Genomic DNA, 16,163 nt, shown 5'->3' with positions numbered 1-16,163 from the left:
CGATGTATCCTGTATAGGTTCCTCGTCCTCGTCCTCTTTTGCAAAATTACGAGGTGATTTATTGTTGTAGTTTGTAATTCATCTGGCAAGAGCGCTGCTCTCCTGTTGTTGAGGAAAAATATACGCGGGAAATACAGAAATATAAAATGATTTGGATCTGTTATCGGCTTACATGATTGGACTAAGTGAGTCACATGACGCATGTTCAAAGAATAATCAAATATGGAAGAACGTTGGAGTGAGTATTTGGCTGACAACAAACTTTAAATCATATCTTTATCGCTTATTATCATGGCCGAAGAGATTGACTTCAATAAAATACCATTGGAGGATCGAGTACAACATAAGGTTGTTTGATATTAGATGTTTATTGTTTTACAATGTATACAAAATGCATAAAGCATATATTATCATTAGGGTAGATTTAAATTACGAATAATTAAAGAAACTGTACAAATATGTCCAATTGTATTATTTCTGAACGATTGTTACCTTTCATTAACAAATCCGCTTGTTTAGAATCTTAAATTTTTAAAGTTTTCAATTGATAACTATATATATATATATATATGGTTAATATTACGTATAATTTGAACATGCACACAGTTTACTTTCTGTCAAATTATTTTGCCTTCCGACATCCGAATTTTGCTTCGGATCAAACTGAATTCTCCTTAAAATTTCAAAACTTCAACCTTGAAAGAGATTCATTTCACACAGACTTAATTTAATGGCATGCATTTACAATTCATGTGTGAAAAAACAGCAGCTCTTTTGTATTATACATACAAATTTTATGTCAAATTTTGATGCAACTTTCCTACACAAGTGAAAAGTTTATTTGTTAATCAGACAATAGGGATTCATACTAACTAATGCACTGAACTTTTCTAATTTTGTAACATCAACAATTGCAGGCAGAAATATATGCACAATTTTAACCAAGAATTACAAAATTAAACTTGTCAGGGACAAGGAAAGTGCTGTGCAAGCACCATTAATGTGATATGTAGTTTGACTATTGAAGAATCTGTTCATTTATTTCAGGTTTGGAAAGCAAGAGTAAATGGTTATGAAGAATGTGTGAAGCATTTCAAAGCTATTGATAACGAAAACAGCAACGAGTACACAAAGTTTGTAAGCCTTTTGAAGAAATTTGTCATAGACAGTAATGCAGTTGCCCAGGAAAAAGGGCTTGATGCAGTCTTGGCTTTCATCGATTATGCATCACCATCAATTTCTGGCAGGTTTGTGTAAACTTGTGCTTATATATTGGTGTTCGTGTCAAAGGTGACATGAAGTTTAGTTTTCAATATTTTCAGTCATACAATATCGACCACCTTGTCCTTCTTGTTTTCTTGCCTCCATTATACCGCAATATTACAAGAAGCACACAAACAGAGCAAAGTGCAAACAAGTTGACATCACATTACTCAAGTTATATGCAATATTGACCACATGCAAATGTGACAATCAGATTACATTTGAGAGCTGAATTCAAGCTAAAACTACAGTGGTAAACAAAGTTTAGAGACTCTTTTACTTTTACAAGTGATAAATTTTGATAATATTTGACAAAATTGATGTCGAAAGCAATTCACTTCATATCACCTTGAAGCCATCTGACATCAATTTTTTTGCACTTATGACTGTGTTTCCATGCTCCTCATAATATTGTTGTATAAAGGAAGCAAGAAAACCAATTAGACAAGATGGTCGATATTGTATCGCCATTTGAAAACCTCTTTGACTGCATAAAAATTTTGAAAACTAATATTTGCTTCATGTCACCTTTAACATAAGAAATGACACAAAGGCTTTACAGTTTAGGTAACAACAGCGGTAGTAGATGTTGTATAGTAATATGTTCACTAAAAATACCATATTTTACAATAACAGGTGTTAACATGAGCTTTTGACCTTTCTATTGCAAAAATATGTTTTCAAAATATAACATTTTGTTATTTGCATTTATTTATGCAACATCTATAAGATTAATGCAATTTAGTGAGCATAGCTACATGTAAATGAGGACTCCGAAACAGTGCCTGTTTGTGATTTTGATTGGGCTATTTTAATATTTCATTGTTCAACAAATTTTACCAAAACGACTGTTTACTGGAACTGGTCAAGAAAAAATGTTAACTGGATACTGGATATCAGGCTTATTAGCTAGTAAAGCTCTGATAGTTTGTGTTAAATGAAGTATGTGCTCAGAGCTTTACTATATTCTTGTGTATGTATTGTCCTCAAACATCAACAAGATAAATGATTTTTGGCAGCTGGCAAATATTTACAGCTATATCATTTTGCTATCAATCACTGGCTGATAATAAGTAACATTATTGCACAAATTTCTGTTAAAGGTGAAAAAGTAATCTGCAATCTGTTTTCGTAAACTGTAATAAGAGTTCCCTCATTCGGTAATTTTCCAGCAAGTATTGCAGTATATTGCCAGAAATTCACATATATTCCCTGACATTGGATTCAGCTATTAAGATCCAGCATATCCCTAGGCTACTTCTTTATCCATGCTATGCAATTGACGTTACAACTAAAATTTGCCGATCTTGTCTCATGTGGCGATTGCTATTTACGTATTGGGAAAGAAACAGGGAGGAGGGGAAGGCCTTGTGGAGAAAAATGATTGATTGGAAGTATGTATGCATCTCTATCACAAGATATTCAACCTTGTGGTTTCACTTATATTTAACTTAGGGCTGCAGCTGATGTGGTTGCTGGTGTTGTGACGAAATGCATGAATGCTCGACCAAAAACCAAACAGAGAGGTCTTGATATTTGCATGATGTATCTCGAAATTGAAAAACAAGAGGCTGTTCAGGAGGAAATCCTCAAAGGTCTGGATAATAAACAGCCGAAGATTGTCGCCGGTTGCGTCACCTTTTTAAGAAATGCTATAAGGTAATTTTTGTTGTTCTCTATATTTCTTTGAAATGTCTTTATCGAGGTCGGGGAAATAACTTCTTTAGGCAGCGTCGTTAAATCGATTTGAAGAACATTTGAAATACATTTAAAATATATTTGATATGACGAAAATTTTAGGTTCGTAAAATCTTTCGTGCGTAAAAGAGTCTCTACAACGGATGTGACGTAAGAAGAGCTTTCATTCGACAGGTTTATAGGAAACAACAACAAAGCTGTTGTAGCAAATCTTACGTAATGGAAACTTAAGATGCCGCCTATATGTATCTGAGCGAATAATAAAAAAAACGTTTAAAGAAATACCACTGTTCAGAACTTTAGACGCTATTTCCCTCTGAAATTCCATGTTATTATACGCTATTTATACTTAACGGAACTAGCATGTTCTCCTTTTTCATCACTTCCGGTGCAGAGTCCTTACGTAGTTCTTAGTCGTAAAAGTGCACGGAGATAATATTTTCCATTCCCTGAACATTTTGAAAATTTTCGCAAAATTGATGTCTAAAGACGTTATTTTTCTAAACACTGATGTACGTTTAAAACTTCTTAATTATGTGCGTTTATCACGTGTGTCCAACCTCAATTGAAAACAGTGGTAAGAAAACATTTCTACCCTTTTGGGAACACATAGTTTATTTCCAGACATGCGCATTTTGGCTTACTATCGTAGTGATTATTTTTTGGCCGCGCGAGCAAAGATTGGGACTGGTTTAATTGCTGACTTCAAATTTCTTGCTGGAAGTAGCTTTCCATTTGCAATATGTGATATCTTCCCTCTCGATGAGCTCGTCGAGTTAAAGATACTTCTGTTCAGTTTTTTTATTTGTTTTTTTTTCAGCGAATTTGGTAGCAAAATCTTTCCTTTAAAACCTGTTGTAAAAGTGCTGCCAAAATTATTTGATCACAGTGATAAGAATGTTCGACAAGAGGTGATGTTATAGTTTCTAAATAGACGTTAATGGTTATGATTTTTTTTAAGGAATTTTCAAGGAATTCGACAAGGAATTTTCCTTACCAATTAATTGTCGGAAGATGACTAAACATCGTCATAAAAATAATTTCATGACGAAAGTATTATCTTCATTAATTTCTATGTTAGCGCTACATGCCATTGATATGTCGCTTAAACAAAATCAGGGCAATCCACCCCGGTTTTTTTTTTGTTAGAATCCTCTGAAATTTGGAGTAGTGCCGGGGGGGGGATCTGGCTCTCTTCAACTTTTGCCCTACGTTGTCCTTAACCTTTGATGAATGTGTTTGTTCACGTAACGGAATGCAAAAAGCCAGGACTCAGGCCACTATGCTCACACGCACTAACTGATCAACTGAAAGACCATTTCATTTCTCAAAAAAAAAATAAAGAAAAATAACAATGATCTTTGTATTTTCATGTGCGGCACGAACGCGTGTTTCTTGACTCTTTTAGGCAAATAAAGACTGGACGATCTTTTATAAGTAGTATTTTCGTAAATTGTCGTATTGCATGGTTGTTTTTGTAGACTAAACTTCTCGCCATTGAGATTTATAAATGGATCAAAGACGCCGTGAAGGCACAACTCACTAACATTAAACCAGTTCAGGTGAGTGTAAAGTATTTTGACTATCTCTGATGAACATTGAACTATAATACATGGAACGCTATATGTAATACAAAACCCTAATAATATTTTGAAGCCGTGATTTTACCCCAGACACGCGTGTGTAGTCAATTATTACTCCGCGAGAGAATCTCGGAACACGACACACGCGTGTCTGGGGTAAAATCTCGCGTGTCTAATGTAAGATTTGGCTTCAATTATTTCCTGCAGGTAGCGTTCCATGTATTTTAATTCAATGCTGATGAATGAACTCATTTGACTTTCCTGCTCCCAAAATCCAGCTTAAAGTAGGACACCTAACATAGCTTCGTCCCACAAAACGTTCGCGTTGTTTTAGTGAAGCCAACCTTATTGTTTCCTTGATTGTTCAGAATGAACTTTTTCTATTATTTTCATTCGATGGACAAACAATGAAATTAATTTTCTACGTATAATTAGTTTTTTGGAAATTTGTATTTTTTGTTTAAAAATTCGAGCTGGCTGTGCTGTGAAGCGGCGCAATTGTGAACCAAAACATCTTTGTGGTAAAATACGTAAAGAACACAGGTTCGTATATGTTTGCTGGAAACATTGACACCTTGTAAATATTTTTTACGTAGTCTGTGCTAGACATATACATGATTGTTAACGTTTGCTATTTTTAACATTTTTAACTTTCCTTCCTTTTTAAGAAGGAATCGATTAAGTGGTGTGATGAGCGGAGAATCTACCACATGCAATTAATTAATGTCTTGTCGTACAGTTATTTAGCGATTATTGTGTGTGTGTGGGAGGGTTGTAGTAAAATGATTGAAAACATTTCATTCCTTAATGAATCCTAATTTCTCATGATTCTTTAGATGAAGGAGCTCGAAGGAGAGTGGTCAAAACTGGATCCCGCTCCTCCTAAACCAACTCGATTAACCCGATCACAGCAAGAAAAACAGGCACAAGCACCGCAGGTGGAAGAAAGCAGTCAGGGCGGAGGAGAAGCACCCGATGAAGAAGGTATGAAAATTTTAAAACGTGTTTTTACTTTGTATGGTGTAATCGTTTGCATTACATACGTACGTACAATATAGTTTGTCCTGGAATAGAGTAAGTTGCATGTTTGTACTTGTAGATCGTCCAGGTTAGTAGTAGAGTCCTGCGGTGAAGTTGGTGAGTAAGTTGCATGTTTGTACTTTTAGGTCGTCCAGGTTAGTAGTAGAGTCCTGCGGTGAAGTTGGTAGAGTAAGTTGCATGTTTGTACTTTTAAGGTTAGTAGTAGAGTCCTGCGGTGAAAAGTAAGTTGCATGTTTGTACTTGTAGATCGTCCAGGGTAGTAGTAGAGTCCTGCGGTGAAGTTGGTAGAGTAAGTTGCATGTTTGTACTTGTAGATCGTCCAGGTTAGTAGTAGAGTCCTGCGGTGAAGTTGGTAGAGTAAGTTGCATGTTTGTACTTGTAGATCGTCCAGGTTAGTAGTAGAGTCCTGCGGTGAAGTTGGTGTTCATGTCTTAACGCGGACAATGTACATCTACAAACATGTATCACTTCTCCCTCGCTCATTTTACTTTCACTTTAAATAGAAAAAATGTTGGGTATACATAGTCATGCACCATATAAATCCTAGCACGGTTTTTATATGCGCATGAAAAACATGTGACTTGGACGAGATTTGAACTCCAAACGAGATTTGAGCACCTTCGGGATACTAGTCCGCCGCTCTACCTGTTGAGCTACCAAGCCCACAGATATTGGAGACGAGTCAAATCTCTTTAAAACTACGTATGGACGAGAGATTTTTGCCACGATAGCAGTATCCTTAAGGTGCGAGTTCAAATCTCGTCCATGTCATATGTTGTTCATGTGCATATAAAAACCGTTTTAGGATTTATAGTATGTATAATCTCTGATGATGGCTTTGGAATAGTGCTGCACCGATATAGGATTTTACCGATGTACCGATTAGCCAATATTAAATTGCCGATATTGTGCCGATACCGATATTTTATGTCATTTTACGAAACTTAAACATCATAAAGTATGCCACTTTGTGCTCACCAGTGACTATTCATTTGATGAAATAAAATTCAATGTTTATTTACACTGCAGCCATATTTCACAACACAACTGCCAATGGAAATTAATATCATGCGGAACTAACAAGTTTTAAGTAGTGTCAATTTAACAAAAATTGTTAAGGTAATATACTTAGTATTGCTAAACCATGATTCATTTCAATTGTATTTCTATGTCAATGAAATGTCTAAATATCAGTATTATGAGCAAGAAAATAATAACGATAATTCTATTTTAGAGCCGGTACGCCGATAGCGATATCGGTGCATCACTAGCTATACATCACAACTCTGTTAATTACTACATCAACTCATTTATTTATAAAGAAAAATATCATAATGTTTATTTTCTTCAGAGTCCGAGGTTGTTAACGTCGATCCTTATGATTTGCTCGATCCTGTCGACATTTTATCAAAAATGCCGAAAGACTTTTACGAAAATATGGTAGGATGTTAAAATCAATCTGTGAGTTCTCACGAAAGCGCATCGACCGCATTGAGGCAAATTTGCAAAACTGTCCTTAGCGCCTGCGCAAAAAGAGAAAATGTTTTTAAAACTGCGACACCAAAAGCAAAAGGCCATGCTGTGTCAGAGTGTTAAATAGTTTCAGCGTAAATTATAGACACGTAAACACCTAAGAATTTTGCGTTTTTCCGTAGAATTCGAGAACTTAAGGAGAAATCAACATTAAATTGCCTTGTTGATATACCAACGAAAATAATTTTTAATTCAATTTATTACTCATCGATTTTTTATAAACCAATCAAAATGCGATGAAAATTTTGTGTAAGATTTTCAAAAGTTAATTGCGAAAAAGGTTCAAGAAAAGATTTAGATTTCGTGAAGACAATACAAAATAAAACTTAAGATATCACGTGATGATGACGAAGCCTTATAAATTGTGTAGTTGAGTTTTTTCAACCAGACTCAATCATCACTATTTTTACAATCAGTTCGGACACAGTGCAGGAAATATACAGTAGGGGCACTTCGCTGTGCAACTGGCTGCTGTATATTTAATTAGATTACTGCCTGCCGTTTGCCATATCGTCAATCCTATTTGTCAAACCAGGGGTGGAAAAAGTATCGGAACTTGAGAACATAGTTCCCTGAAATTATATAGAGTTGAGAGTTTGGAAAGAAATTTTCTAGGAAGCATAACATTTTTAAATCAGTTCATTAAACCTCACAATTAATAGTTAATAATTAATAACTTTTAAACATAATTCATATTTTTGTTGTTTTGGTGATTCAACAATTAATTTTCACAGAAAATTTTTAGCATTTGTTGTGGTTTCAAGAAAGAAAAAAACTTTTTCCACCCCTTGGTCACACAACGCAATTTTCTAGCTGTCACTATTGTAATCACATGCGCAATAAGATATACATGGCACAAAAATATTCATTGGAGTGAATCTACTTTGTTCTCTATACTGTGGTTCGGATAAACAGTCAACACTGATCCTACACAACGTGTTCTAACCTGGATGGCGATCTGATATTATGTCAATTTTTTAACAGGCTGCGACAAAATGGTCAACGAGGAAAGAAGCTTTGGAACAACTGGATAAGTTGACTTCTAATCCCAAGATTGAAGGTGGACAATATGGAGAACTAATGGCCGTACTTAAAAAGGCAGGATATCCCCCGGTTTTTATTATATGAGTTTACTTTATGCTCTTTGAAGGAAATTACGCATTAAGTGTTTTGTATGACACGAACATAAATAAAGTTAAGACTATTTCATGTTAGACAGGCGAACTTTTATTAGTTTCAATCTCAGAACTGTTGTTTGCAAAATGCCATAAGCTCCTGCAGAGTGTTTCTTTGATATTTTCCTTCAATAGCCAGGGATGGATTTAGGGAGGAATTCGGGGTACACACCCTAGCCTTGGCTGGAAGGTGCTCAGGGATATTCAAATTTTCCTACAACATATTGATATAACAACGAATTAAGCTGAAACAACTGTCAAACTACACATTTCTTAGGGTATCAAGTCAAATCCACCGACCTCTGACTTGTGAATGACGTAACGACACCCAAAAGAACCACAGAAATCTAATCCAAGCTAGACTGAGCGAAAGATATCTTATAAAAACTAGAGCAACCCCATCCTACAAAATCATCCCGGATACATCTATCCCTGACAGTAGCTGTATTACATAGCATGGCAAATATGAAAAATGCTTTTTTCCTTAGCTATTTTTGTTGTGAGCATGCTGGGCAACTAAGTATTTTGTGAACAACGGACAACTAAGTATTTTTGTGAACAACGGACAACTAAGTATTTTTGTGAACAACGGACAACTAAGTATTTTGTGAACAACGGACAACTAAGTATTTTGTGAACAACGGACAAGTATTTTGTGAACAACGGACAACTAAGTATTTTGTGAACAACGGACAACTAAGTATTTTGTGAACGGACAACTTTTTGTGAACAACGGACAACTAAGGATTTTGTGAACAACGGACAACTAAGTATTTTGTGAACAATGGACAACTAAGTATTTTTGTGAACAACGGACAACATTTTGTGAACAACGGACAACTAAGTATTTTGTGAACAACGGACAACTAAGTATTTTGTGAACAACGGACAGCTAAGTATGTGAACAACGGACAAAGTATTTTGTGAACAACGGACAGCTAAGTATTTTTGTGAACAAAGGACAGCTAAGTATTTTTGTGAACAAAGGACAACTAAGTATTTTAAGAACAACGGACAACTAAGTATTTTTGTGAACAACGGACAACTAAGTATTTCAGATTGCTCGGTGGAAAACATTGTATTAATGTGATGTCACGTGACTTTAGTGAACCAATCATTGACCATGTACATTACATTATGTACATAACAATACCAAGTGATTATATATTTCTAATCATGTAATTTTCAGGCTATTACCAAAGATAGCAACGTGGTAGTCGTATCTTTGGCTGCTAAATGCGTCAATGGTTTGGCAACGGGACTGCGAACAAAGTTCTCTCCTTATGCAACGTCTATTGTGCCGCCATTTTGGAGAAATTCAAGGAAAAGAAACAGAATGTTGTGACGGCGCTAAGGGACGCCATCGATGCAGTGTATTTAACGGTTTGTGCTTCCAGTTTTTTTATTTTGTATAAAGTGTAGACCCACTGGATTCCACTGTCTTCGTATAATGCAACAGTCAAGTGGAAGCTTAATTTGATCAACTTTAAAATTTTTCAACAATCCACCAATAAATCGGATGTAGCTTATTTAAAGCTTTTAGAAGCTCTAGATGAAAAAGCCAGACCCAGACATAAAAGACATTTTGCTTATCGTTTCTCTTATTATTTCGTGCAAGCGGTCGGTCTGTTTTCTTCAAGTCATTTTAAAATTTGAGATCCGCATGTTGCGTAAAGAGTTTTTGAGTGTTTTACTGAAAGTGCACCATGTACTTTGATCGTGTATAGAAAGTTGAAGTACAGGTTAGGATATCGTAGGATTCATAGTGATAAATATATAGATATGGGGATAGCTTCAGTGCGCATTTCAATAATTTCCAAATTGAAAAATACTAAATTGTTAGTGTATGTACCATGTTGTCGAAAGAACGCTGTAAAAATATGTCAAGTTTTGTTGGTCGTTTTTCTCGAAACACATTTTGCCAGCTATTTTAACATTAGGAGTGTTTACATGGGAAATCAACACGAGGATTGACATTTTGCGGGAATTTTGAATTTTGAAGATAACGAACATAAACATTATAACAACTTTTTTTTTCCATTGCTCCTGCGTTAATACAGTTTAATACTTGCATGAAACCAATTGCTGCTTTCCTACGCACTCATTTTAGCCCATTTAGCCGCCTTATTTGCTCACGAGCTTCAATTTCCCAGAAGACATTACGCATGGCGCATGCGTGCTTCGTCATTAATCGCAATCTCATTCCAGAATGAAACTCAATTCGTGTTTACGTGAGGTTAAAACCAATTTTCGATCCGGAATTAACTCGATGCAGATCGAGTTGTAACTCATTCCGTATTTATGTAGACATGCAATTAGATTTCTTTTAAAATGTAATGAGTTCATTCCGGATCGAAAGGCATTCTGGACTCATGTAAACACCCCCTTATAGGCTAGAAAGAAGTCGCTAGTATGCATGCAGCCGTAGAAATCGTCGACGTTACTTCAACTTGAAACGAATGATGACTGAAGTACTGATAAAGACGAGATAGTCGATGTCACAATGATACCTAGATCTATTACTGTTAATCACTTCTTGGAAAATATATATTTTCGCCATTTTCTTTGCTTTAATATCACAAATCGTCGGAAAGGTCCTGAAACAGCCGTCAGCTATTTCGGATCTTGTCTTACACGACTTTGAAACAAAACCCTTGAGTCTTGATCGAGCAAACACGAAAAGCAAATATTGACAAATATATGTAGAATTGTACGTACATTGTTTCTCTATAGTTTCTCTATAAATTGTCTCCGACTAACAGTGATTTTTGTTAATGTTTATTTTTGTGTGTATGTAGACAAATATTGCTGCCATCCAAGAGGAGGTCATAGCATCTATATCCAGTAAAAATCCATCGGTCAGAGAGGAGACGATCAAATTTCTTACTCGTGTTGCGTGCAAGAGTAAACCTGCCGATCTTCCACGACAAGTTTTGAAGCCCATTTGTGCAAGTTTATCAAAGGTAAAGCGTTGTACTCTTTACATATTTAAAGTAGTAACATTATTTATTGTGCGTGTAGCTCATAGAACTCCAAGAAACCGTAATCAAAGATAAAGGTGTAACATTTGTTGAGTGTGCGTGTAGCTCATTGAACTCCAAGAAACCGTAATCAAAGATAAAGGTGTAACATTATTTGTTGAAATTGCGTGTAGCTCATTGAACTCCAAGAAACCGTGATCAAAGATAAAGGTGTAACATTATTTGTTGAGTGTGCGTGAACATTGAACTCAAACCGTAATCAAAGATAAAGGTTTAACATTATTTGTTGAGTGTGCGTGTAGCTCATTGAACTCCAAGAAACCGTAATCAAAGATAAAGATGTAACATTATTTATTGAGTGTGCGTGTAGCTCATTGAACTCCAAGAAACTGTAATCAAAGAAAAATTTGTAACATTATTTATTGAGTGTGCATGTAGCTCATTGAACTCCAAGAAACCGTATCAAAGATAAAGGTATACAATTCATATATTTAGGGAAACCTTTATAGCGACTTGTTGAGTGCAAAATTAACTTGACGCATGCTAGAAAAATTACAGTCACACAATGTGTATATTGAAAGAAATCATTGTTTATTCTGTGTGCAAAGCTGCTATGCTACAATATTTCATTATTTGAAAGAAATCGTAACTACGTAGAACCGCCACTCGGTTAGTTTTTCGCCCATGGACGAAACTAGAACGGGGGGTGTGTATATTCATATATTCATATCTGCTTGACTTTTTCAAAAGAAATCACCTGGGTAGCGCTGAATATATGAAACTTCAAACCCACCCACCCCCTACCCACGATATGTTCAACTGTGCCATTTAAGTTGCCTGACTTAAGGGAGAGAATGATCACTCTGTTGTTTACGTATGTACCAAAATACCGTCATGTCGTTTTGCTGCATGTCAATAAACTTATTGTTTATTTTTTATGTAGAGTATGGATGATACATCAGGTCCAGTTCGAGATGCTGCTGCAGAAACCTTGGGGACATTGTTGAAGTTGTTTGGTGAGAGAACGTTGGGACCTTTTATTGATCAACTGGACAAGATTAAACTTGACAAGGTATGCAGAATAATGATGTGATTGCATTTATAGACTTAGGCAAATCTCGGCTATCGTGGATTATTACCGCGATTGACTTAAAAATTAAATGTGACACATGCGCAGAACAAATTACAATTATACAATATCGTTGTGCGATTGACGTGATGATCATTTTGTTTTCATAATACTGAAGTGGAGATTTTCTTTACTTTACAAAATTGATTTATTCTTTACGAGATGAGACACATGTAAGTCTTTTTTCATCGTGAAAATCCGGACAAGGTTCAAGATATTGTAACAGACCGCCCTCTGCTGCAGCTAATCAGATTGCAGGAAAGGCTAGGATTTCGACTTCTGCTGATTTCTAAAAAAATAAATAATATTCTCTTATTTGTACATTAAGGTACTCAAAACGTTTGTTGACTCGCGAGAACTTTAAAGTTTTTGCCATGTTTTTCGTTTGTCAACAAGTGTGTTATGTTGTTTCGTCATTGGGTACTGTGCCGTCTCAAATGTCTGCTTCGTGTTCTGTCGTGTCAGTCTAACGGATGCTAATATGTACGTTAAGGTGAAAGAATTTTCCGAAAGCTGAGATCACCGCCGTACCAAATCGTGGAGTTGGTGGAAGCAACGCAAGTCAGAGTGGGAAGTCGTCTTCAGCACCTTCTACAAAGAAACCTCCTGCGTCTAAGTCGAGTGCTTCAAAGTCAGCTGCTTCGAAAAGCTCCGAAACGTCATCATCAAAACCCGCTGCGTCCTCTGAACCAAGTAAGAAGCCCAGCTCAACAAGGCCAGCAAAAACCGATGCAGCTAAAACTAAGGTAAGTGTAAATAAAATCGTATTTTTGTTGTAGAAAATGTTTATTTTTATTTTCGCCTTAAGTCCCGTTTCAAGCGTTGTATTTGGCCTTAGGTCAATTGAACTTCAGGGTTTCTTCAGAATGATCCTTTCATGAGATTTGAATCGGGATGAAAATGATATTGATCTTGACATGTTGGAAATGCAATTTTAGTATTAAATGATGGCTTGGCTTGTGGATCGAGTCATTTAGTTTCGGTGAATAGTATGAGATTCAAATCTAACTCATCGACCAGATTTACTTTCTTCTTTGACCGGAGATTTAGCTACAAGTCGACGACTAAATTCACATACAGCTTAACAATTTACAGCGAAATGATCAATCGTTAACACATCCCTCGTTTTTCTTTTAGAAATTAAGAAATGTTGTTTTTATGTTTTTAGCCTTCTGGCAAGAAGGGGACTGGTACAAAGAAGCCTTCAAAAACTGACTCAGCGCAATCTTTCAAGGACGACGAAGTGATGAAAGAAGCAGAAATGACGGTGACATTTATCTTTCTTTTGCTTTCGAACCAATAATCAATTACGTCACGAGTAACTTAGTGTTGTTAACAAGGTCACCTGTCCTTTGAGTTTTCCTTGTACCAATCACGTGACTGCTATATTCGTAGTGGAGGAATTCAAATGCTACTCACCTGCTTTATTTCATTCGTATTGAGCAGCCAGAAGAAGTTGATGCTAAAGCCGAAGAGCTGATTTCGTCCAATATACGTGAGCAATTGGTCTCTACCAATTGGAAAGAGCGTCTTGCTGGGACAGAAGCTTTAACGCAGGTGTGAATTTGTCGTTTAAGGGGTCTTGAAGTGAAACAATGATTGAATTGATCGTTTGCTTTTTAAAGAAACTTTTAAAGTATGACTCATTAATCACTGGTAAACGATCAGTTTCATCACTGCTCATTATCATCTTTTTCAATCACCCCAATCATCATTATCCAAAGCAATGACCCCAATCATCATTATCATCTAAAGCAATCACCCCAATCATCATTATCATCTTTTTCAATCACCCCAATCATCATTATTATCGTAAGCAATCACCCCAATCATCATTATCATCTAAAGCAATCACCCCAATCATCATTATCGTAAGCAATCACCCCAATCATCATTATCATCCAAAGCAATTACCCCAATCATCATTATTATCGTAAGCAATACCCCAATCATCATTATCATCCAAAGCAATCACCCCAATCATCATCATCCTAAGTATTACCATCATTATTATCCTAAGCAATCACCCTAATCATCATTATCCAAAGCAATCACCCCAATCATCATTATTATCGTAAGCAATCACCACAATCATCATTATTATCCTAAGCAATTACCCCAATCATCATTATCGTAAGCAATCACCCCAATCATCATTATTATCGTAAGCAATCACCACAATCATCATTATCATCCTAAGCAATTACCCCAATCATCATTATCGTAAGCAATCACCCCAATTATCATTCCAAAGCAATTACCCCAATCATCATTATTATCCTAAGCAATCACCCCAATCATCATTATCATCCAAAGCAATCACCCCAATCATCATTATTATCCTAAGCAATCACCCCAATCATCATTATTATCCTAAGCAATCACCACAATCATTATTATCCTAAGCAATCACGACATTCATCATTATCGTCCCAAGTAGCTAATGACCCCATTTATCATCATTGTTCAAGCAATCACCCGATTCATTCATCACTATCATCTATGCAATGACCATTATTATATTGATTTTCTTTCATCAATGCTGTCTAAGACGCATGTCAGTTTGCCTAAAGAAGAAATTATTCAATTTTTTTGCATTTACAAATTATGTTTTTTTAGTTCGTCAAAGAAATGGATCCAAAGACTTTACCATCCCAAGTGTTGATTCGAACTATGGCAAAGAAACCTGGCTGGAAAGAAAGTAATTTTCAGGTATTTCATTTTATTCACATCGTAAATACCTCACATTCTGCGAGTTTATCCGAAAAAGGAAGAATTCGAAACTGGTTTCATAATCTTAGTTTTGTTAGTTATTTTATCGAATGGCAAATGTTATAGAACTCGTCATTGCGTCTTTCTATTTTGTTTTACTACGTCTTGTGCTTCTTTGAATTTGTCTGAAGAAGAAAAGAGTTCTCGTGGAATTAAAATAAAAAATCTAGGCGATCGACTTTCCGATGTTGATTTTTCTTACTTTCATATAATCTTTAAAATGTTTTAAATAACTTGATAACCTCCTCAGTAGAATTGACTCTTGTAGCTACTTTTTCAAAAGATATTTATCTGTTTTTCTTTGTGCAAATGATATCGTTATGACATAACAGAGCATAATGACATTTTATAAGCCATCAATTTTCCACATCGTTAGAGCGTTTTATAAGCAAATACAACAGTTTAATGAGTACATGTTTGCAGTGGCAGATCTAGGGCTAGTCAAAATAAATTACTGCTGCACATTTTGGAATATATTTACATTTCTAAGCGCCTCAGAGACAAGTGCATTGGTAAAATTATATTCTTTAAAAGTCAAAACCAATAGTGCTTTTCTGAAAGTACTTTGAATTTAAAATTAGGCAGCTTTGCGTTATTTTGCTCGCTACTGCTCGCTTTAACTACCCCTAGATCCATGTTTGCATGACTAATTATAAAGATGCCAAAGTGAGGTATATTAATGCTGACTGTCCACAAAGACTATTTTTTAAGACTAATTATGCAATGTGATGTCATAACAATGTCATTTGCATATTGTAGAAAAGTTACATATCTCCATAAAGAAATAAAAAACAACAGAAAGAAGTTTATCGAAGAAGTCATTAAGTAATTTTAAATTGCCTTCACAATGCAATAAAAAACATAATGGTAAAAATTTGGTGTCATAAACACTTTGAAAACAATTTGCAAAGACTCTGTGTGAAAGCTAGAAATAAGCTTCCAATAATATCTTTAATATCAACTTCAAAAATGGTTGCGAATGCAGCGT

At 35.5% G+C, this 16,163-nt stretch overlaps 1 protein-coding gene across 1 annotated transcript in view; it reads left to right on the top strand.

Annotated features, from left to right (window-relative positions):
* The first annotated feature begins 217 nt into the window (after positions 1-217).
* Positions 218-16,163, top strand: part of LOC124455542 (cytoskeleton-associated protein 5-like) — a 43,001-nt gene continuing 27,055 nt past the window's right edge. Inside the window, 17 exon segments of the mRNA XM_047006179.1 lie at positions 218-348; positions 1,048-1,247; positions 2,719-2,922; positions 3,782-3,872; positions 4,443-4,523; positions 5,381-5,528; positions 6,937-7,025; positions 8,103-8,216; positions 9,483-9,591; positions 9,594-9,676; positions 11,092-11,256; positions 12,218-12,346; positions 12,897-12,910; positions 12,912-13,149; positions 13,572-13,670; positions 13,850-13,960; positions 15,023-15,115. Of these exon segments, the coding sequence (XP_046862135.1) occupies positions 292-348; positions 1,048-1,247; positions 2,719-2,922; positions 3,782-3,872; positions 4,443-4,523; positions 5,381-5,528; positions 6,937-7,025; positions 8,103-8,216; positions 9,483-9,591; positions 9,594-9,676; positions 11,092-11,256; positions 12,218-12,346; positions 12,897-12,910; positions 12,912-13,149; positions 13,572-13,670; positions 13,850-13,960; positions 15,023-15,115 (2,025 nt within the window). The 5' untranslated portion in view covers positions 218-291.

Source organism: Xenia sp. Carnegie-2017, unplaced genomic scaffold (genome assembly GCF_021976095.1).
Source record: "Xenia sp. Carnegie-2017 unplaced genomic scaffold, XeniaSp_v1 HiC_scaffold_4, whole genome shotgun sequence".
Lineage (NCBI taxonomy): Eukaryota > Metazoa > Cnidaria > Anthozoa > Malacalcyonacea > Xeniidae > Xenia > Xenia sp. Carnegie-2017.
The sequence above is the reverse complement of the archived record's forward strand: the minus strand, read 5'-3'. Positions and strand labels throughout refer to the sequence as shown.